Genomic DNA, 20,172 nt, shown 5'->3' with positions numbered 1-20,172 from the left:
AATTATGATTGGACTAATCGACTAACGATCAGACGCGAAACATGGCAACAAAAGAAACAATTGAATCTTGGAAAAATCAGGGAAATTTGAGTCTTTATTTCGTACAATGATTTGAGGGAGAAAAAAAAAAAGATAATAAACACAAGATGACGAAGAAAGAAGGAAACGAATTTTCAATGCACAAAGTATGGGTCATGACTCGAAAGAAAATTTCACATCACATCACACGCATACCAAGCAGTCACATCACTCTGCATGCCAGGTTTCTCTAGAAAAAAAAGAAGATTTGATTGATCTGTATCATTGGATCGCTACTTATCCAAAAGCTGTGATTGGCACTTCACCGACAGTTAGCTCCAACGGAGTACGATGCTGCGACAAAACAAGGCTTCTCCGAGGGGTTGCATTGGTGCGCACCCCCGGAATATCCTCGGAGAAGGGAGGCTGGGCACTTACCATCTGGTAGTAGACCCCCTTTTTCTTGAGAAGAGAAGCGTGGTTGCCCCTTTCGACCACCTTGCCCTCGCCAAGCACAAAGATGACATCGGCATTCTGCACAGTCGCCAGCCGATGAGCCACGACAACCATCGTCCTCGACCCTTTGGTCTTCTCAAAGACAGCCTGGACAGCCTTTTCCGTCTCCGAATCCAAGCTGGACGTCGCCTCGTCCAGCAGCAGGAGCCTCGGGTTCCTGACCAGGGCCCTGGCGATGGCCAGCCTCTGCTTCTGCCCGCCGGACAGCGCCACTCCCCTCGTGCCCACCCGCGACTCGTACCCTTCCGGGAGCGAGGTGACAAAGTCGTGGATCTCGGCGTCGCAGCAGGCCTGGACGAGAGCTTCTTCCAGCTTGTTGGCCGGCATCTCGTCCTCCTCCACGCCCAGCAGGATGTTTTCCCGGATGGAGCCGTCGAATATGCATGCCTCTTGGGCTACGAGGGATATCGCTCGGCGGTAGTCTCGTAGGCAGATGTGTGATATCTCTACGCCGTTGCACCGAATGCTTCCCGTGCTTGCTTTGTAGAACCTTGTAGGGTGTTAGTGTGTACTTGGCAGTTGAGTTCTCTGCTGGTTCGTTTACCTTTCGAGCAGTGAAATGACCGTCGTTTTCCCGGACCCTGGGACACAAGAATTAGCTCCCGCTCATACAAGGCTGTTTGTCAGTCAGACTACATACCAGAAGGCCCGACCACCGCGGCGAACTGGCCTTGTTCAATCTGCAAACTTGCTATTAGTAGTTTACCAGAAGATGGTCGTCTGCCCGTATCTTGGCCTTTCGCAGAACGAAACAAAAAAAGAAAAAAAAAAAAAAAAACTTACAGTGAGGTCAAGGCCATTTAGTACTGGCACGTCTCTGGTCGGATATCGGAACCAAACGTTCTTGAACTCAAGCTTGACACCCTTTTCTCCTTGGCCCAAGTCGCCCCTGTGCCGGGGGGAAAGTTGGTTGTCGCTCTTTTCAGTGCTCCTCAAGTCTACAATTCGGTTGGCCGCTACAGTCGCTTGAGCGATGTCTGCCAAGGTGGACTGTCAGAAAAGGGGTTCTGGTCGGTATGGTAAATGTGTGCCCGACTTACTCGGTGCGTAACTGAGCCATTGACCAGCACCCATTCCACCCTTGATTGCCAGAAACATTAGCCCACTGGTGAGGTAATTCCTTTCTTTGTGTTCGGGAGCTTTTTACCTGCAAAACGGCAATGTATACAACAACTTGACAGCTTGAAGTCAGCAGCTCGCTCCAAATTTTCCCCCCGTTTGCAGAAAAACAAAAACAAAAAAAAAAAAAGAGGTACTCACTATACTGAAACGGCAAATACTCGTGGTCGGCCATCAACTTGCCCCCGTACCACAGCACAAAGGCCATGCAAAGCAGGGCGATGCTGTCGCTCAAAGCAAACAGCACAGTGGAAGCCGCGCTCCTCGGCAGCGCTTGCTTGACGTGCCTCTCCAACAGCAGCCTGTACCTCTCGCAGATGGGCTTCTCCAGCGTCAGCGACGACACGGTGCGGAAAGCACCGACGCTCTCGGTCGCGAACTTGGCGCTCTCGGCAAACACGGCCGCGCCCATCACCTCGAGCCGCTTCTCGTAGCGGACGCGGAAGAAGGCCGCGCCGAGGATCAGCGGCAGCGTCGTCACCACCGTCACCGCCGTCAGCTTCCAGCCAAAGTAGAAGGAGATGGCGAGGCAGCCGACGACCGAGAGGACGGACACGACGACGAAGCCCATGTTCATGCCCAGCAGCTGCTGGAGCTGGGTCGGGTCCGTCGCCAGGCGGGCGGCGAGCGTGCCGGTCGAGTTGGCCTCGTCGTCGAAGAAGGAGATGGGCTTGGAGAGCATGTTGCGGATGTACTCTTTGCGGTAGTGGGGGATGATGTACTATGGCGGTCCACGTCAGTGTTGGCTTGGGGAGGTAGGAGAGCTTAATAAATGAACACCCACAAATGATAGTTTGGTCGCTGACCACGCCAGCGCAAAATAGCTGATGCCCACGCCGGTTGCCAGCATGACAAACATGAGGCACCAGAAGTTCGCCGCAGCTCTTAGTCGTGCGAAATCGCCCCAGAGCTGGAAGAGAGTGACCAGGTTCGCAAAGAGATATGCTTGGAGTGCAGGACTCGCTGCCAGCAGGAAGAAGCGTCAGCATTCAAGTCACAAAAGCCAACAAGGAGTCGCTTGTTGTGAGAACGTACCTCCTCCCCCCACAGCCCCAAGCGCCATGATGAGATACCACGGCCAGTGACCCATCTGCTCCCGTAACAGCATTCCAAAGCTTCCAAGCAGCCCTCTATTTTTCTTTGGTGCCGAGTCGGTCGAATTCCTTTCCTTTCCCAACAGTCTTGGTTCAGGCAAATCATGCAAAACGTCCGCGACATCCTCATTGCTCTCCTTCTTTCCCTCGTCCAAAACGTCATCATTACTTTTTTCCTCACCATTACCCCGATTCTTCTCATCCAACTCGACGCTCCCACCAGCCGACACATTCCCATCCCCACCGCCACCACCACCAAGCTGCTGCGCCGTCGCGAGCCCAAAGTAAACCCCGCCCTCGCCCCTGGCCATCAGCTGGTCGTGCGTGCCCTGCTCGACGGCGACGCCGGCGCGCAGGACGACGATGCAGTCGGCCCTGCGGATGGTCGACAGCCGGTGCGCGATGGCGATGGTGGTGCGGCCGCGCGCCGCGCCCTCGAGCGCCGCCTGCACCAGCCGCTCGCCCTCGGGGTCGATGGCGCTGGTGGCCTCGTCGAGGATCAGGATCTTGGGCCGGCGCACGATGGCGCGCGCGATGGCCAGGCGCTGCCGCTGCCCGCCGCTCAGCTTTATGCCCGCGTCGCCCACGAGTGTGTTGTAGCCCTGGTCAGGCGGCTGATGTTAGTCGTGATGGAATCGGGGGAGGAGCGTGCGTCTCGGGAAGGGGGCTGGGGTTTGCAGGAGCTCAGGGAGAGCGGGTAGGGAAACTCACTTCGGGCAGGCGTGTGATGAATTCCTCGGCAAAAGCAGTCCTGCAGGCCTCTTGGACGAGCTTGGTCTTCTCCTGGTCGCCGACTCCCTCCCATTCCGTGCCGACCAGGCCGTATGCAACATTCTGGAAAATGCTGTCGTTGAACAGAAAGGGCTCCTGCAGCACCAGCCCAATCTGGCTTCTCCACCAGCACAAATCAAAATCCTTGAGCGCCTTCCCGCCCGCCGCCACCGTCCCGTTCCTCAGCCAGAGCACGCCGATGTTGCCCACGGGGTCGCCGTCCATCTCGTACCACCGCTCCAGCAGCGCCACGACCGTACTCTTGCCGGACCCGGACGGGCCCACGATGGCCGTTGTCTTGCCGGCCGGGAAGCGCACGCAGAGGTCCGAGAGCACTCTTGTCAGCGGCCGCGTCGGGTAGGCAAAGTTGACGTGCGTCAGGACGATATCCCCAGACGCGAAGGGCGCCGCGTCTGGGCCGGACAGGCCGTCCGTCTTGGGCCGCGGGGCGTCGATGACGCGGTAAAAGACGGCGGCTGCGTTGGCGGAGCGGGCGGCCGCGGCGATCGGGGTCGTCAGGGCCGAGACGGAACCGGTAAGCATCATGACGCAGAGCAGGACACTGTTTTATGTGGGCGTGACGTCAGCCTCGACAAAAAGAAGAAGCGCCGCGAGACGCCAAAAAAAAAGAGAATCGAGTACTCACACAATCATGCTCTCCGGGGAGTCGATGCGGCCCTCCATGTACATCTTGAGCGCGTACCAAAAACACAGCGCAAACGTGGCATACATGGCAAAAAACACAGGCGCCTGCTGGCACGCCAAAACGGGCCGCAGCCGCATCCCCTGCTCGGCGCCCCTGTCGACCCAGCCGTCGTACCGGCGCGCCATCCTGCCCTCGGCCCCGCAGGCCGCGACCATCCTGACGGCGGCAAAGGCCTCGGCGGCCGCGGCGCTGGCGCGGACCTCGCAGGCCTGCACGGCGTTCAAGGCGCGGACGAGCAGCGGCGTGGTGGCGGCGTAGACGGCCGCGATGAGCACGACGCCCGAGCAGGTGACCAGCGCCAGCTCCCAGTTGTGCGACAGCGCGACGGCGAGCGCCGCGACCATGAGCGCCGTCGCCTGCACGCACAGGGCGGCGCGCTCCGAGATGCCTTGCTGCAGCGTCGAGGCCAGCATGGTGATGACGGCCGCGGTCTGGCCCGGCGGGAGGGCGTCGAGGGCCGACACGCGCATCGAGAGCACCGCTTGCAGGTATTGCAGGCGGAGGGTGGCGGAGATGCGGAGGCTTACCATGCGGAAGCCGAGCTGGAGGGGCAGGGTATTAGTCGGCCAGGTCCAAGGGAGGTTTACTTGGAGCTTTACTTGGAGGTTTACTTGGAGGGATGTTGACACTTACGTAGGCGACGTAGCAGAAGATGAAGCGGGCGACAAAGAGGTAGACGAGGTATCGACTGGGTGATAAAGCCATCAGTAATGACTTTTTTTATTTGCTGAAGATAAAGTCTGTGAATGGGACTTACACGCATTCCAGAATCAAGTTGCGAAAATCCTCGTTGGTGAGGGTGCGTCCATTCTGGTGATAGTACGCCGTGAACGAGGCAAACACGCGTCCTGGACACTAAGTGAATATTTGCTCCCATATATAAGAGATCTTCACAATCCATCAAGATATCGACCCAATGTTCAAGACGTACCAAAAACCATGTTCATGCAGGGCATAACAGCCCCCGAGCAAATAGCCGCCAGGACAGACACGGACAGAATCAGTCGATCGCCAAGGGTCGAATAGGAAAAGATTCTCTACAACACATCAGTCAGCAAGATTTCAACAAAAATTGCAAGACGTAGATAAAAACCTGCCAAAAAATGCTTAAAGGTGGTCTTGTGGTCCGCCTTCTGAAGGCCAGGACCAGACTCGGCTTTTCCTGCTGCGACCGCCCCAGCCGTTGCGCCAGCTGCTGCTGCTGCGGGCAAAACACCCGTGCCGAGGCCACCTGCTGGACTTGCCAAGCCAGCTCCTACTCCAAGTCCAGCAGCTCCTGCACCGACCGCACCGGCCGCACCCCGGCGAGCTGCCCAGAGCGCCGCAGCTCCTTTCCCGCCCGTGGCCGTTGCCCCGGCTGCTTGCTGAGGAGCTGCTGGACCGCTCTCTGTTCTGGAGAAGATCAAAGTCGCGTCGGATGATCTATCAGAAAGCATATTCCGGCCATCCGAGGCCGACGATAGCGGCGCCAGGGTTATCGGCGGGTGCTGGGTCGACAACGTTATGGGGTTGGACTGCAGCGGCTGAAGCGGTGATCTAGTCGCTGAAGAAGTGTGATTTGCCATATCCTCTGTTTCTCCGTGAGGGTGCGTCGAGGCAGCTGATGAAAGAGCCTCGCATTCGTTGACGTTCGGCATTGACGGACCCGTCGCGACACTGACCGTCTCGGACTGAGGTGATGAACTATCTGAAGAGGCAGTCTCGGTATTGGCTGCCGGTACAGATGACGAGGCCGTCGTGTTATCCGCTACAGTCGCTGGAGGTGGTGGATCTACAGACGGTGATACCTTGCTCCCTTCGTCTGAAACTTCGCCATCGCTCATTCGTGATCTCTCACCGCCATAGCCGTCTTCACTTTTCGGACCGGCCGGGGGCAAGCGTTGGTCCTCCTCCATCTTTGGCAGTGCAGGAACGACAGGACTTGCAGATCCTCGCGGCGGTGAGATACCTCGGTCGTCGGCCATTGTTGCGAGTGGCGGAAAAAAAAGACAACAGGGTGAGGGCAAAAGGAGGAAATGAAGAAAAAGATGCTTTTCTCAGTATCAATGTCTTTACCAGTGCTTAATCAAGACAATATTTTTGACTTCACAATACAATAATCTAAAGGTGGCCAGCTCCAGCTCTCACATGTACGTCGTGTTGGTGAGCAAGTACAGTGTTGACTGGAAGAGATACCAATCGAGAAGAAACGGTACGCAAAGACACGACACATTCATGGCCCTGTCAGGCACAGGTATGAATGATCTGGACCGTGAACGGCCACAAGCATGGAGGCCCGGAAATGCATAAGGCTCCGGCGTCTAGGAAGCTTGGTGGAACCAATGTCAAACCCGGCAATACAAGGACTGGCTTATAACCGCTGAGCAGCAGATTGATGATTGGTTGATTTGGAAGATTACAACGCATCCTGCTTTGCCTACCATGGTGAAAAAGTCCGCGAACGAATTGACTACAGACAGCACAGCCGGATGCGCAAGCTAATCGCCAACTGGGCTATAACACCAGCACAGAAGCATAGTACCAGACATCCCATAACAGTTGTGCCTGATAACCACCGCATTTTGACAGCCCCGACACACGATTGACAAGCGCAAATTAATGATACGCAGAATCCAGGGGTGACCTTAGCATGCAGGAGACATCCGTAAATGAGACGCCACGGGTGTTGGGGGTGCCACGGGAGCAAGTCCCGGCTGAATGCCATTTTGACAAGCCGGTAAATCGTCTGCCGCTTGCCTAATGTGATGCTGCAACGCAGCACCCAAATTCCCGATAAGCTATGCCGCGTCGGAAGCATAAACGCCTTCGCGGAGAATTATCCCTTTCCTGCAGAAATTTCGAAGCTGCATGGCAAACTCACAGGCCCTGAATGACAACCGCCTCGAACGGGACGATACCAGGCAGACCGACCACGTGCTTTTCGGCTTGTTCATACCGCAAGTGTATCCGAGCGCAAAAGATGCGTAGCCTAGCTTCTGGCACAGATTCGTCGTGTTGCTCTTCCATTTGTGCAGAGAGCGGCAGCCGAGCTGGGGTAGGATCGGGCCGGTGTATGTGTTGTTTGCTGTTTCGTTCTGGCTCTGCCCTGATGCAAAGTCGAGATATCATAGTGCTTTTTTTCACCTGTCTATATGGTAGATCAAGAAATCTGACGCGACAATGATAGGCAGTAACTCAGACTTGAGACAAAACCACGTACAAAATTACAGACGAATGCTAAGATCCCATTCTGGGCGTCCAAAAGGCCAATCGTCAAAGTCCTTTGTTCCCTCCATCTCCCTGCCGTCGCTGAGACGTAGTCGAGGAAACCTCATGTCCCTGAACATTTCAGGTATTTCATTACCTAGTTCGTCGTTCACCAGAAGCAATGCCCCGGAGTGCCATCCGGCAGCGCAGACCCCGAGCGCAAAATACCTGCCGAGCCCATCGTCGCCGATCTGGTCCGGCAGATCCTCCCATACTTGCAGCTGCTGCTCGATCCACTCGCTTACCTCTCCTTGGACGGTCATGTCACCCGGATCGACGCTCCTGGCACGATCCATCGCTTCTTCGGGGTCTGGTCCGCCAAACCGCATGCTTGACAGCCACGACATCATGGCTTCTCCAAACACGACGCGTCGGCCATTCGTGTATGCGTGCGGCAAAAGTTTACAATCGCCACGGTGTGTACGGACGCCGCGCAAGAAACCGGCGCCTCCGGGGTAGCCGAAGCCAAGGGAGCCGCACCCGTAGCACTCGGTGCCGTACGAAGTGATGCGCCCGTTGGCGTGCAGTGCCAGGAAGTGGTAGTCCCCAAAGGCTAAGGATATAACGTCGCCTTTCTGGAGTGCCGGAATCATCAGCAGCCCCGAGATCCCCGTCTGCTCTGGATTCGTTCCGCGGGCGTCCCAGCAGGCTTGGAGGTAGTCCTGGTGGACTATGACAACTTCGTCGCGCTTGAGAACTCCAAACCGTAGATGTGAGCCTTGAATGTCCACCACAGAGTCTTTGCTGCGCAGAGCGCGGAGTTCCAGGATGTCCTCGACCTGGTTATCACGCTGAAGCTTGACGCAAAAGACCTTGCCCAAGTCGGTGACAAAAACTACAAAGTCGGCCAGCACGATGTGATTGCAAACGACCCCAACTTCTTGACCGACTGCACGGTCCGCTTCCGACTGATCAGCGAGATCTATTCCATGTTGGTAACTAGTCCGGGGAATGACAATGTCATTGTCAATGATATCATCACCACCATCTCCACCCCTTCTGTCCATGATGCCAAAAACATCTCTCCAAACGACGATACCATGGCCCTGAATATATGCAGAGCTTCGGCTCCAGCCTGCAACTACTCGCTTCACACGCCCACGGTCCCTGCCGGATGTCTGGGGCGTGTCAATCTCTGTGATATCAACGCCAGACAGCAAAATGTGCCTGGCAGGCTTGGTGGAATCATGCCAAGACCAGATGCGGCCGGTGTCTGAAAGACCCAGGATGTGCTTTCTTCCCGACGAGAACTGACGGATGCTAAGGGTCGCAGGGTTGAGGTTTTGGTCTCGAGAATCTGGAAACCCGAGTCGCGTGGCCTGTGTTCGGGTGGTTCCATAATACATGCTCTCGCCGTCCAGGACACCCGTAGAATACAGCTCGCCGGTAGACGTCAAAAGGGTAGTCGACCAGCCGCTGTGCATGCGTCATTAGCAGGGCGCAAAAAAGAAAAAGGCCTAAACAAACCCCAATCTCCAAATACCGCATACTCCATCCCAACTCGATAAAAACCAAGGCGTGGATCTGCGCGCAAAGTCGCAAACCTACCCGCACTGCATGTCGGCAATTATCCCCAAGCCCCGCACGGCATCCATCTCGTTTGGATCCGGCACCTGGCGGGAGTTGCGGCCCAGCCTGCCGCTACCGTTCTCGCCCCAGGTGAAGGCGCGCGCGTCCCGGAGGAGGCGGCGATACATCCTCTGCCAGCGCAGGCCGTCGTGCTGGACGATGGGCTGGTTGGGCACCCGGAAGGTGTCGCGGGTGAGGGCGCTCCAGTAGCTGGGATCCAGGCGGATCGAGGGCTGCTGGAACGCCTTGCAGGTGCTGCACAGGGCGAGGAAGCTCTTGGCGTCCAGGCGCGGGAATATGAGGACGAGGACGTCAAGGGGCAGGTTGACCAAGGGCGATGAAGAGGTGTGGCCCGGCATTTTGAGAAAGATTTTTCCAAGATTGTCAGTCTATTAACGCGATGTTTGATGGTAAACAAATTCAATCTGGCTGCCGAGCATCAATTCCATCATCATCGTCACCCGCTTGTCCGCTGCTGGCCAAACAGGAGAGGTGAGCCCCGCCTTCGTCTACCTGCGCGAACCCCTCCTCAGCCAGGCTGCCAACGAATGCTAGACTAGCTTAAAATGAAAGGAGGTGCGATGTTTTTCCTCAATCTTTGTTTCATTCATTGTTAACGTCTTGGTATATCAAACTGTACACAGTTATCATAAAAGAAATTATATGTTTAAAATCCTAATCAAGTAATGCATAGTACACAGCATTGAGGCAGAATAATCCAGCTTCGTCATATACTCATGAAACGAAATTATGGTTCTGTTTATCATGTGCCAGCTTGAATTTTGAACCAGCTTCTTCATCCTACAAGGTAGAGGTATTTAATAAAATAAGCGTTCTTATCACTTGATACGGAAAGACTTAACGTTGGGCTCCACATCTCCGACCCCCCTAAAGTCCGGCCCCCTTGAAAAATGTAACGACGAAATACCCCTTTTATAAACCGATTTAAATGTAAACCTATCAACGCACAATAATACAATCATTGTCAGGCTCTCCCGGTTCGCTAACCTCTTCTCCATCGTTCAAATCCTCTAAACAGTCCCTATTATTTTCCTGTGCTTCATAAACGTTTTTTTTGCTGACCAAAAGCTCGTTGGGATCCGGAATTACCCTTTTCCTTTTGACCGGCCGTACCGCCTCCAATTTTGCTTTTAACAAACTGATTTTTTGCTGAGCTTCAGCCAATAAGATATCCTTGGTTTCGAAGCTTTTTTGGACTTTTGCAAACAAAAGCCGTGAAGTGGCGTTACTTTTTTCGGACCGGGAAATTTCCTGTAGTTGAAGTCGAATATCTCGGGTCGTTTTAGGGGTTTTCCAAATAAGTAAAGATTGGTCGTTAATTTTTTGGTTTGGGCTTTCCGGTGTTTTATCCCTTTGGAAGCCGTTATTTCTACCTTTTTCGACGTTGGCGTTGCTATTTTCTAATAAAAACGGGTTTAAAAGTGGTTTTGCCAAGTTCACCGGCCATAACCCCGTCGTACGCCAACCAGATTGAATGGTTTTTGCTATAAATGCTTTTGATCTGGCTTTTCGATAGCAAAGTAGAAAGTTTCGTTTCCCAACAACCGTTGAACAGCAAAACTGGTTTACAAATCCCAGGTGACGTCGATAAGCTTCCTTTAACGGCCCAAAAACCGATAAATCCAACGGTTGAAGAACGTGCGACGAATGAGGAGGTAAATATAAAAGCTGAATATTATTTTGGAGGCAAACAAGCATAAACTCGTCGCTGACGTGTGATCCGTGGCCGTCGAGAACTAATAAACGCTTTTCAGGAGTTAAAGGTTGGGTATTTGGAATAAACACCTTTTTTAACCATTCGATACCTGTTTCATTATTTGTCCACCCGTTTTCTGTTGCATGAAATTGCCAGGTATCGAAAGGACTTAAATCAGCTGGAAACCATTGTTGCTGTACGTTTTTCCCCTTAAATATAACGAGGGGAGGTATAACAGCCCCCGTAGCTGATACACATTCGATTATGCTCGTCCAACCCCGCGTTCCAGGCTCTTTTCGCTGTAATGGCCGGATTTTATTACGCCCTAACACCAGGCCATTAGATCCTTTGCCTTCCATTATACCTGTTTCGTCCATATTCCAACGGTTGGCCGGTTTTATAGTATCGATAACGGGATTTTTCAAATAGGACCACCAAGATTTAATTACCTCGGTTGTAGCCCCATTAACCCGGGCATTTTCTATTCGCCGGGGCCTTTGGGTTTTCAAAATTGGATATCGGGCTATAAAACGGCTAACCCAATGTTTCCCAAGGCTTTTTCTTTCTCCGGCGGCCTGAAGAATTCGTTCCGCAAAATAGCGTAGTTCTTGATGCGTTGGCGGAAGGCCTAACGCGGCCTGCGCAAGTACCCAATCTGCCAAATAGGTCTCCTGCTCCTGTGAAAGCCTTTGACAAAATCTTTTCGCTTGTTGAATTGACTGGGCCCCCTTTAAACGATCGTGAAGGGTACTCCGAGGAATACCCCATTTTTGCGAGGTTTTGTGAACTGATTTGCCATTTCTTATGTCAGAAATGGCAGCAAGAAGCTGATTTTCAGTGTACTGTTTCATTGGAAAGTTTGGAGCAAGAATCTTCAAAATGCAAGTTCTAAAGTGAAAAGTTCGTCTAGATATTTATAAAATAAAACAAAGGGTTGACGTGGCTGAGTAGATATTTTTAGGGGCCGGACTTTAGGGGGGTCGGAGATGTGGAGCCCAACGTTATTTAACATTTGTGTTTGGTTGAATAGCTTTCCCACAAGCTGATTTGGGTCGATGACTTTAAAACATCAATCGAGTTTGAATTATCTTAGCCTTCAATAAGGACAACCACCAAGAATAAAATTACTGCTATGACAGCCGCAATGGCCGTTTTCCACCGTTGTGACCGTAGAAATCAAGCTACCCTCCGATTCCGGCTCCTTATGAAATTAACCACCATCAACAAAATGAGGCATTTCTCCGGCTGCGCTGTAAATAAATGGTGATGTGATATATTCAGGGACTGAAAAGGGGGTTTCAAAATCAGATATTTGGGCCCCAATAAGCTTACTACCAAGATATTTATATACATCAAGTCTTAACCCTGAAAATAATCACATAATCCAAGCATGAATCAACAGGGGCAGCTATAGCTCAACCCGTGGCGCCCCAATTCCATGCGCCTTCAGATCCCCGTCCAAATTGCAACCTGCTTGTGAAACACAGGGACCATCCACCAAAGAAAATTCTAGTTTCACGTCGTCACCTCTTGAAAACATGCCTGCACAAAGACGGCGGAGGCGTGATTGGATCTAACCGGACAGTACATGATATCAATGACATGTTGATGTTGATACAGACTCAGAACAGCAAACCACAAAACAAAAGAACCCCCTAATATTTTTCTCTTCTTTTCGATACCGTCGCAAAAGTCACAGAATCGTACGCAAACAACGAGACACTCTGAAAAGCTCCACTCTTGGCAGCCCGTCTAGAGCAGACCAATCCGATACTCCTTCTTGGCCGCCCTCACAACGTCACCCAACTCCTTGACGGTGTCCTTATCGCGTGGCAGCGTATGTCCCTTGGCATGGTCAAACAGGTACGCCTTGTCGGGGTCACATACATTGTACAGCGCCATGGAACCGTGAACGTAGGGATCGAGAGAGCCGACTGTATTTTTTTTTTTTTCCGTGAGCCAAGAGTCAGCGAATCTTTATCCCTTGCACGATCGACGAGCGTCGATACGAGACTCACTGATGTGGCACGTCGGAATGGTAATCATCTCGTCGCTCTCGTCCGCCAGGATCATCCAGTGCGATTCAGGGTCGACGGGCGGCCACCCGGCAAAGAAGATGGCATACTTGAACATGGGCTGGATCTTCTTCTTCTTGAGCCGCCTCTGCTCGTGAAGCAGCAACGTCGCCGCGACCGTCGCACCCTCCGAGTAGCCGATGATGCCGTCGAAAGGGCCCTCCCTCTCCATGATGTCGACCAGGTACCGGAGCGCGGCGTGGAAGGACCGGTGGCTGGTGGCGAGCCCCTCGGTCATGAGCTCACGCATTGTGTCCTCGGGCGTCTCGCCGTCGGGAAAGTCCCGGATCCGGTCCAGGATGTCATCCGAAGCGGTCTCTTTGGTGTCCTCGTCCGGCTCGATGAAACGGTAGTAGGGCGGCTTGCCAAAGTATTCGTTGAAGCCCTCGGGGGGCACGGCGACGCAGGGTCCGTGGACGAAGTGGAATGATGCCGTGTCGTCCGACGTCAGCTCGCTCACGATCGGTGCTGCCAAGGGAAACAGGTAGGCTGCCGTTAGTGTAACTCGATTGGTGGATTGTGTGCTGCCGACGACGTGGGAGCTCACCGAGCTGCACTTGGAATTTCTAGGCATGGAGGTCAGCAACTGTCGGCATATACCGGCCGGGCTGTAGTTGACTTACATCTGAGCTGCCATAGGCGCCGCAGAGGCACAGGAACCGCATCTCGCCTTGTATCAGCTGATGCAAACAAGAAATGCGCTGCAGAAAAGTATATTGAGCTAAAGGGATGCGGTCAGGTCAGACGGCAGTGCTGGAGCATGGACCTCAACTGCCGTGCAGAACAGCAAGTTCTACGGGACGTTGCGGGAGCCACATAGTCAAATTATAGAGCAGGCAGGAGATAAGACCGGAATTTTATTGACTTGGCGGCTTTTGCTGCCCCCTTCAGTGTTTGCTCAACTCGATACCGCCCCAAAGACACCTGGATTATTTAGCCGTATCACCTGCACTGGGATGGCGATATCCGGCTGGGAAATTATCTATACGCCCACAAGACATCGCAGGAGAAGAAACTCAACCCTGTCTGGCCTGGTTATGCAGATCCCGAGAGCCAGTGCTTATCTCCGGTCTGGATTCCTGTATCTGGAACATGATATGGGCATCGTCGCCAATATAAAGCCGCGCATAAATGCTACGTAAACTTGAGCAGGCAGCCGCTGAACGGGGAACGGCAGGAAATTTCCGTCAATCCCAAAGTCGTGCTGTCAGGGTCGTTTTGGGATATATGCAGATACAACACGGACGTGTAAGCTGTGGAGAATGTCAATATAACACCCACCTAAATGAACTACTCCGGTTAGCGACTACCCCTGCTGTAAATAAAGTAAAAGTAATATAGAAAGTCGGCCGTGGCTCAAGGCCACATCCGTGTGGATCAGTAAAGGTCGCGCGCTCGCGCCTAGGCCCTGACGTCAGGGACTCCTGCTGGAGGCCTGGAGGGCTTTCCACACACTGCCATCGCTCCTTCCAACGTTGTTGACGAAAGCTATATGGTACTTTCCTCGGCTTTACGGTACAGAAAGAGCTTACGCGCTTTTTTCCGTTCTGGCTTTGCCCTCAGTCCGGAATCGATTCGCCGAATGACAGTGGAATGGCCACAATCTCCATAATTGCCCCACTCTCCGACCACGTCGCCGCCCGCCTTTTTGCTTCCGCCTCAGTGCATCTTTGTTTCCGACAGCCACTACCGATCCTGGCACACCTCGCCCACTTTTGGCCATTCCGAACACGGAATGCCCAATTTGACACCACCTCACGCCATGCCAACTTGCTAACCTCACCCCGTCGAGCACCAATTCCCCAATCACCATGCAACACGCGTCTATGAGAAACAATTTGGAAAGGGGTTTTGTCGAGAGATGGCTGTATAAGCTCCCCCCCAAGCATAGGCGCAGGCTCATGCGTCTGCGCATGCGTCTGCGGGGGTCATGGACACCTCTTGAGCTCCGCCGGACGGTGCGCATATTGCGCTCGATCCACGACGAGGGCTACCATCAATCGTTCCCCACCGCGCGTGCCATCCTGCACCTTGGAAGCCTCCTGTTCCGGCTACCGCGGCATCTGCCGTGCCGCCTCCCGCCGCCACCAGGAGAGATCATGGCCTTTCCGGACGCGAGGCGACAGTACTTCAAGACGTTCCACACGGCGCTGCTCGGCGAGCGCCTGCTTCCGCTCTGGCGATGGCGCGACACGGCGGCGCGCTCGTTCTTCCGCCTGTACGAGGGCGTCTGCTGCGGGAACGACTTCATGGTCCAGTACGAAACCGAGTACTTTTGGTACCGCGACGAGCCGTCGTGGGCGCCGGACGCCCTGCCCGACCCGCGGGGGTTTGGAGAGCTCGCCCCTGGCGAGGAGGGTCGGCGGCAACTAGCGGTCCTCGCCTCCACGGCCGAAGCGTTGGCCGAGGCTTTCAATTGGCGCCACATGCACGGGTTCCGGCGCGACCGCAACCACGTCGATTGGCTCGGCGACGCCCCGCGCGTCTACGAGGTCGTGTACAAGGGGCCCGCCTGGGCTGAATCTGTACCCCGTTTACCGGAATTATTAGAGCTCCAAAAGGCCAGTCCGGAGTGGCTGGCCAAAGGCCAGGATGTCAAGCTCCGCTACAACGACTTCATGGACGAGGTAGTATGTCCCTTCTGGAAGCGTAATATTTTCGTCGACAGCAGCGCACTTAGGTCTGCTTGACGCGCTGAATCGAAGCTTTATTGAATCTTATCGAGAGTAGATAGGACTAGAACTTTCCTCTTTTTTTTTCCTTTTTTTTTTGCCCCTTAGATAGATATGCGATCGAGGGTAAACTGGCATGATGTGCGTATGTTGCAGCCTGAACGGTAGCAGCAGCGATCCCGGCATATTTCAGCCTAGAGTCATGCAAAGGTTCTATAAGCCGCTCACGCACATATGATGTAGATTTTGGATGCGTTGGCAGCCATCACACCAAGCAGCGACCACTTTGTGGACCCCGCCGAAAGGTGGCAGGCAGCACGAGCGGACAGTCGTCCACGACCAGGGACTGTGTGGAGGTATAAACAAACATGGTTTTTTGACCCAAGTTACGCAACGTATGAGTAAGGCCTGAAGGTTTTTTTTTTTTTTTTTTTTTTTTTGGTACAAAAAAGTATATTACGAGGGCAGCACCCAGTGATTTGATAATTATTACCAACATGATTGACATATTAATACTTGAAACTTTTTCTGCCATATCTGCTTTTTGATGTTATAGTTGCCGCATATTGTATTAGTATGTCTGTTTAGAAACATACCTTTTTATGGGTTTTCTTACAGGGGCTCGCTGGCCGTTGAGACAGCCCGCGTAACGGTTTGGTCCGGCCGGGTCCCCTCCCCACGTACCTGGGCCGTCGCGGGGCCCCATGGGTGGGTTTTGGCAAGCCATACGCGAATGCTGAATTGTTGCAACAGAACTTGATTTGCGTCCTTGAGCCCATTGCACTTTCAGATCATCAAAGAGGGGTCAGAATCGCTTCATATCCGCCTCAACTGGACGCATCACCATGTCGGTCCTGGTGGAGTATTTCAGTCGAGAGCAGATTTGGATAGGTAGAGTTTCTCCTGGGGGGCTTTTCTTTTTGCTGGGTGCTTGGGCCAAAAAAAAAAACAAAAACTCGCCCCAAAGACCCAATGTTGACAAAAACCCCTCCCTCTCTAGGTCTCGGTTGGCTGGACCGTGCTCTGGAACAATCCGAGATCCTCGCCCCGGTCCTTCCGATCAACCTGGTCTCGTACGGCGGCATGCTGGCAGTGTGTCTCTTCGACTCTCGCGAGACAACGAGGGACGTCGACGTGCTGCTCCCGCCAAACATCCGGGAGGAACGCGTGTACAGGGATGAGTTCACACGATTGAAGAATGCCATCGCCGACGATCTGGGATACATGCGGGACTGGATCAATGACGACATGCGGCTCTTCGTCCCCGCCGAGGACCGACAGAGACTGCTCGAGGACAGCATCGAGCAGGGCACGGCCGTCTACGAGGGCGACAACCTGGTCATCTGGGCCGGGCTGTACGACTTCGGCCTCGAGTCCAAGCTCCGACGGATGGGAGACACCAACACCGACTCTGCGGAGGGTCAAAAAAAGTACATGCGTGACAGGTCCGACGCGGTCGACTTTGTGCATCTGATCAAGGGAGACCTGGCACGGCCTTTGGACAGGACCTGGGTCGAGAAGTTAAGGCGCTACAATTTTAATTCTCTGATCGAGCCACGCATAGTCGACGACGTGGCCGAGGGCTACATTTCCAAGTACGGCACGCAGGGAATAGCCACATTTGTGTGGGACGAAGCAAGGGGGAAATACAAATATCAGAATCTGGAAGGTGACTGGGTGTGGTGTGAAGACAGAGATTTGTGTTGAATAAACAGTGAGGCTAGTGAGTGTTTCCCGCATTGAGCAGTAACTGCCTCGCGGCCGCAGCAAGCTGTCATTCGGCGAGGCTGCTTTGTGAGTCTTTACCACCTGTCCGACTCTGTGTTTTCAAGCATTTGTTTGATTGAAACCCGTGAACAAGCATGAGATATTACCGTTGGCTGTTTCCTACCGCACCTGTTGCAACTCAGACGCAGATCGGGCACAGTTGCCAGCGTTGTTTGTTAAACAAACTCTAGTATCAAATGGCTTAGATATTCACCCCCATAGTGAAGCTTGTGCGTCCTATTGTATTTCACGGCATCTTCGGTACCAAAGTTGTTGATGGATGATGTTGTACCTGTTCAAGCCGATCATAATTCTCTCATTCTAATAGAATTCAAGCTTCTGCTCTACCCCTTGTCCTTTTCCTCTACTTCATACCATGTTAGTCATTGTTTTAGGCAAAGCGTGGTGGATATGTAGGGGTGGGGTTTTGGCCCTTACCCCAGCTTTTATTGCCGAAATGGTAAAATTACTCTAATTCAATCATGACTACCGGAACTCGGCTGTGACAGTTGTAACTTGTAAGCTGCTAGGCTAGACTGTCTCTATGCACACGAAGTAGTGGTGTTTGATTTTTGCGTATTGACAAGGTAATCACTGACCATACGGCCCGGCCCGTATCTAACCATTGAGTAATGTTTACATGCAAACCCGACATATATCATAAACTATGACATGATACAATATGATAAGTATACCACACAATGTATATTGGTCTTTGATTGTTCCAAGTTCCAACCACTGTAACAGTGGCCCGCGTAAATCATAAACTGCAGTGTAAGTTTTCCCAAGATTATCTGTACACATATCAAGTAAATCTCACTGCTTAAAGCAAGCCTTCACCTCGGCCGTCTGCTGAATATACGGTACACACGGCTCGTCGGGAGGGTGGGCAGGACCCCGACCTGCATGGCGTTGGGTCAGTGCGTCGCGGCCTGCAGGTTGTCCCACGGCCCCATCTTCCTGAACAGATCCTCCTACGTGGTCTCGGCCACGGGCATGTAGCAGATGCAGGTGGCGGACCGGGAGAGGTCGCCCCTCGGGACTGACATCGCAGTGCGGCACCGGCGAGTCCCAGAGCGGCAGGTCTCCTGGCTCGGCGCACAGCTTGACCCATTTGAACCCCTTGTTCTTGAGCCACTGCGTACCCTTAGCCGCAAAGCCGCGCCGCTCCTTGGTCCATGCCCAGATCTTGTCGGGCTCGTCTTTGAATTCTTCGTGGGATTCCTCGCTGGTCAGGTGGGCGCCCTTGCACACAATCAACCCGCCGTCCCTGGGGCCGTTGGGCAGGAGGTTGACGATTTCCTGAAGGCAGCGGAAACAGGTCTTTTCGGGGTTCTGATCCTGATGGGGCCAGGGGCTGTCGAGCTTGACATATGTGCGGCCGGGCAGGGTCATGTTGACGCCGTCGAAGGAGACGATCAGGTCTGGGGTTGTCGTCCACCCGTTCAAAGGCCTCGATCACATCAAGTTCCGGGCGGATAGCCCACGCCAAGCTCTCGTGGTGGATGCCGTATCCGAAAACGATGCCTTTTTCGTTGATGATGCGCAAGTTCTTCAACCACGAATACATCTCTTCGGCATATTTGTCTACCCTCTCAACGCGGCACCGCGCCTCTTACCACGACGCAACCATCTCGAAGCAAGTCGTCTCGCCGCTCGCCAAACTTGGCATTGATATCGGTAAAGAGTCTGTTTGGGCCAGCGGGTTTAGGTATTAGACCGATAGCCTTGGCCTTGACGGCTGGTGACTTATTTGGTCTGTGTGATCGTGACGGTGCTGGACATGACGATTTCTTTTTGGTGAAATTTTATACTGACGCTCTGAATGATTCGAATGCCACCATTCTGTTTCTTGAATGGATTTGAATTGATTTGCATAGTCTTGCACTAGACAACACAGCCAAAAGACGAAAGCTCCCGTCAATGACTAATGCCAGTGACTTTGGTAAACATAGCCTGCAACACATAGTAATAATTAACTATATCGGAAATAGTCTAGGCCTGATCTGGTATAACGCTGCTACTCCACCGTGTCATGCAGCCAAGCAGCTGGACGAGATGGGCGAGAGCCTCTGAGAGAGTCGTCGGAACCCACCAGTCACGGACGATGAATTCGGCATATCGGGGCGAGGCGGCTGCCTCTGCAAAGGAAACCCGGCAGCTCCTCCGAGGTCGTGGTAGCGGCCAGCCCGAGGCACGACTGAACACTACCAATCAACAAGGAAATGGAATCTATCGTCATGACCCCACGTGTATAGTGACACCACTTACCGGAAATGAGTTCTGGTTGACTCCTGTCTCTCTTTTGCCGACTAGTCTCGCGGCTATGAGATTCTCCAAGTCGAGGATCTGTCCGAAAAGGGTCGACCCGATCCTAATCTACGGGCCGCAGTGTCACGAGCGGAAATCAAGAGAAAAGATATGGATCGGGGGTGTTAATTCAAGGGGGCGTCAATTCGAGCTGTACTTGTTGATTGTCGGCTGTTGTATCCGGCATATGGAATTCGGAAGTTATTTTTCTTGATGCGGCTAGCACTTATTGATATCTAGGTAAGTATGTAATTATGTATTGGAGCCCGTGTAAATTGCATCGCAAATATATTGATCAGCTTTTAGCCGTATCAAGGCACTTAATGCTCCGAGCTGCAGCCAGGTACTTTATTCTCCGTCCCGTCAACCGAGGACGGCGGCTATTTGTGACCGGCGGTTGGCTGCCATGCTTATACGCAAAGGTAGCATTCATTAAAGAAGACAAAGATAACGAAGCACTGTGTAATTCGAACCAAAAAAAACCCCCAACATCGTCACTGCCGAAATAGATTACCGACAGATAACATGGCCGGGTTCGCTTCCATTTACCTCACCTATTGCTGCCAAATACACCAGCTTGACATCTTTTGTG

The 20,172-nt window shown here is 53.1% G+C and overlaps 6 protein-coding genes across 6 annotated transcripts; 1 reads left to right on the top strand and 5 right to left on the bottom strand.

Moving 5' to 3' along the window:
• Positions 1–212: 212 nt before the first annotated feature.
• PpBr36_05078 (uncharacterized protein) lies at positions 213–6,188 on the bottom strand (the record flags this gene model as incomplete). Its single annotated transcript, XM_029892236.1, has 15 exons — positions 213–268; positions 345–1,024; positions 1,079–1,115; positions 1,175–1,214; positions 1,318–1,511; positions 1,575–1,614; positions 1,682–1,707; positions 1,795–2,374; positions 2,438–2,616; positions 2,689–3,349; positions 3,459–4,080; positions 4,165–4,766; positions 4,858–4,912; positions 4,982–5,079; positions 5,292–6,188. 15 exons carry the CDS (start codon positions 6,186–6,188, stop codon positions 213–215), a joined length of 4,767 nt encoding a protein of 1,588 aa, XP_029749800.1.
• Positions 6,189–7,001: 813 nt separating this feature from the next.
• PpBr36_05077 (uncharacterized protein) lies at positions 7,002–7,230 on the bottom strand (the record flags this gene model as incomplete). Its single annotated transcript, XM_029892235.1, has 2 exons — positions 7,002–7,050; positions 7,085–7,230. The coding sequence occupies 2 exons, from the start codon at positions 7,228–7,230 to the stop codon at positions 7,002–7,004; spliced, it is 195 nt and encodes a 64-aa protein (XP_029749799.1).
• A 197-nt stretch (positions 7,231–7,427) lies between these two features.
• Positions 7,428–9,398, bottom strand: PpBr36_05076 (uncharacterized protein; the record flags this gene model as incomplete). Its single annotated transcript, XM_029892234.1, has 2 exons — positions 7,428–8,886; positions 9,019–9,398. 2 exons carry the CDS (start codon positions 9,396–9,398, stop codon positions 7,428–7,430), a joined length of 1,839 nt encoding a protein of 612 aa, XP_029749798.1.
• Positions 9,399–12,508: 3,110 nt separating this feature from the next.
• PpBr36_05075 (uncharacterized protein) lies at positions 12,509–13,501 on the bottom strand (the record flags this gene model as incomplete). Its single annotated transcript, XM_029892233.1, has 3 exons — positions 12,509–12,690; positions 12,775–13,397; positions 13,455–13,501. Coding segments are annotated over 3 exons (852 nt in total), but the record flags the coding sequence as incomplete, so codon positions are not given.
• A 1,141-nt stretch (positions 13,502–14,642) lies between these two features.
• On the top strand, positions 14,643–17,210 carry PpBr36_05074 (uncharacterized protein; the record flags this gene model as incomplete). Its single annotated transcript, XM_029892232.1, has 3 exons — positions 14,643–15,511; positions 16,294–16,394; positions 16,504–17,210. 3 exons carry the CDS (start codon positions 14,643–14,645, stop codon positions 17,208–17,210), a joined length of 1,677 nt encoding a protein of 558 aa, XP_029749796.1.
• An 876-nt stretch (positions 17,211–18,086) lies between these two features.
• PpBr36_05073 (uncharacterized protein) lies at positions 18,087–18,840 on the bottom strand (the record flags this gene model as incomplete). Its single annotated transcript, XM_029892231.1, has 2 exons — positions 18,087–18,723; positions 18,758–18,840. The coding sequence occupies 2 exons, from the start codon at positions 18,838–18,840 to the stop codon at positions 18,087–18,089; spliced, it is 720 nt and encodes a 239-aa protein (XP_029749795.1).
• Positions 18,841–20,172: the final 1,332 nt, after the last annotated feature.

Source organism: Pyricularia pennisetigena, chromosome 6, assembly GCF_004337985.1.
Source record: "Pyricularia pennisetigena strain Br36 chromosome 6, whole genome shotgun sequence".
NCBI lineage: Eukaryota > Fungi > Ascomycota > Sordariomycetes > Magnaporthales > Pyriculariaceae > Pyricularia > Pyricularia pennisetigena.
The sequence above is the reverse complement of the archived record's forward strand: the minus strand, read 5'-3'. Positions and strand labels throughout refer to the sequence as shown.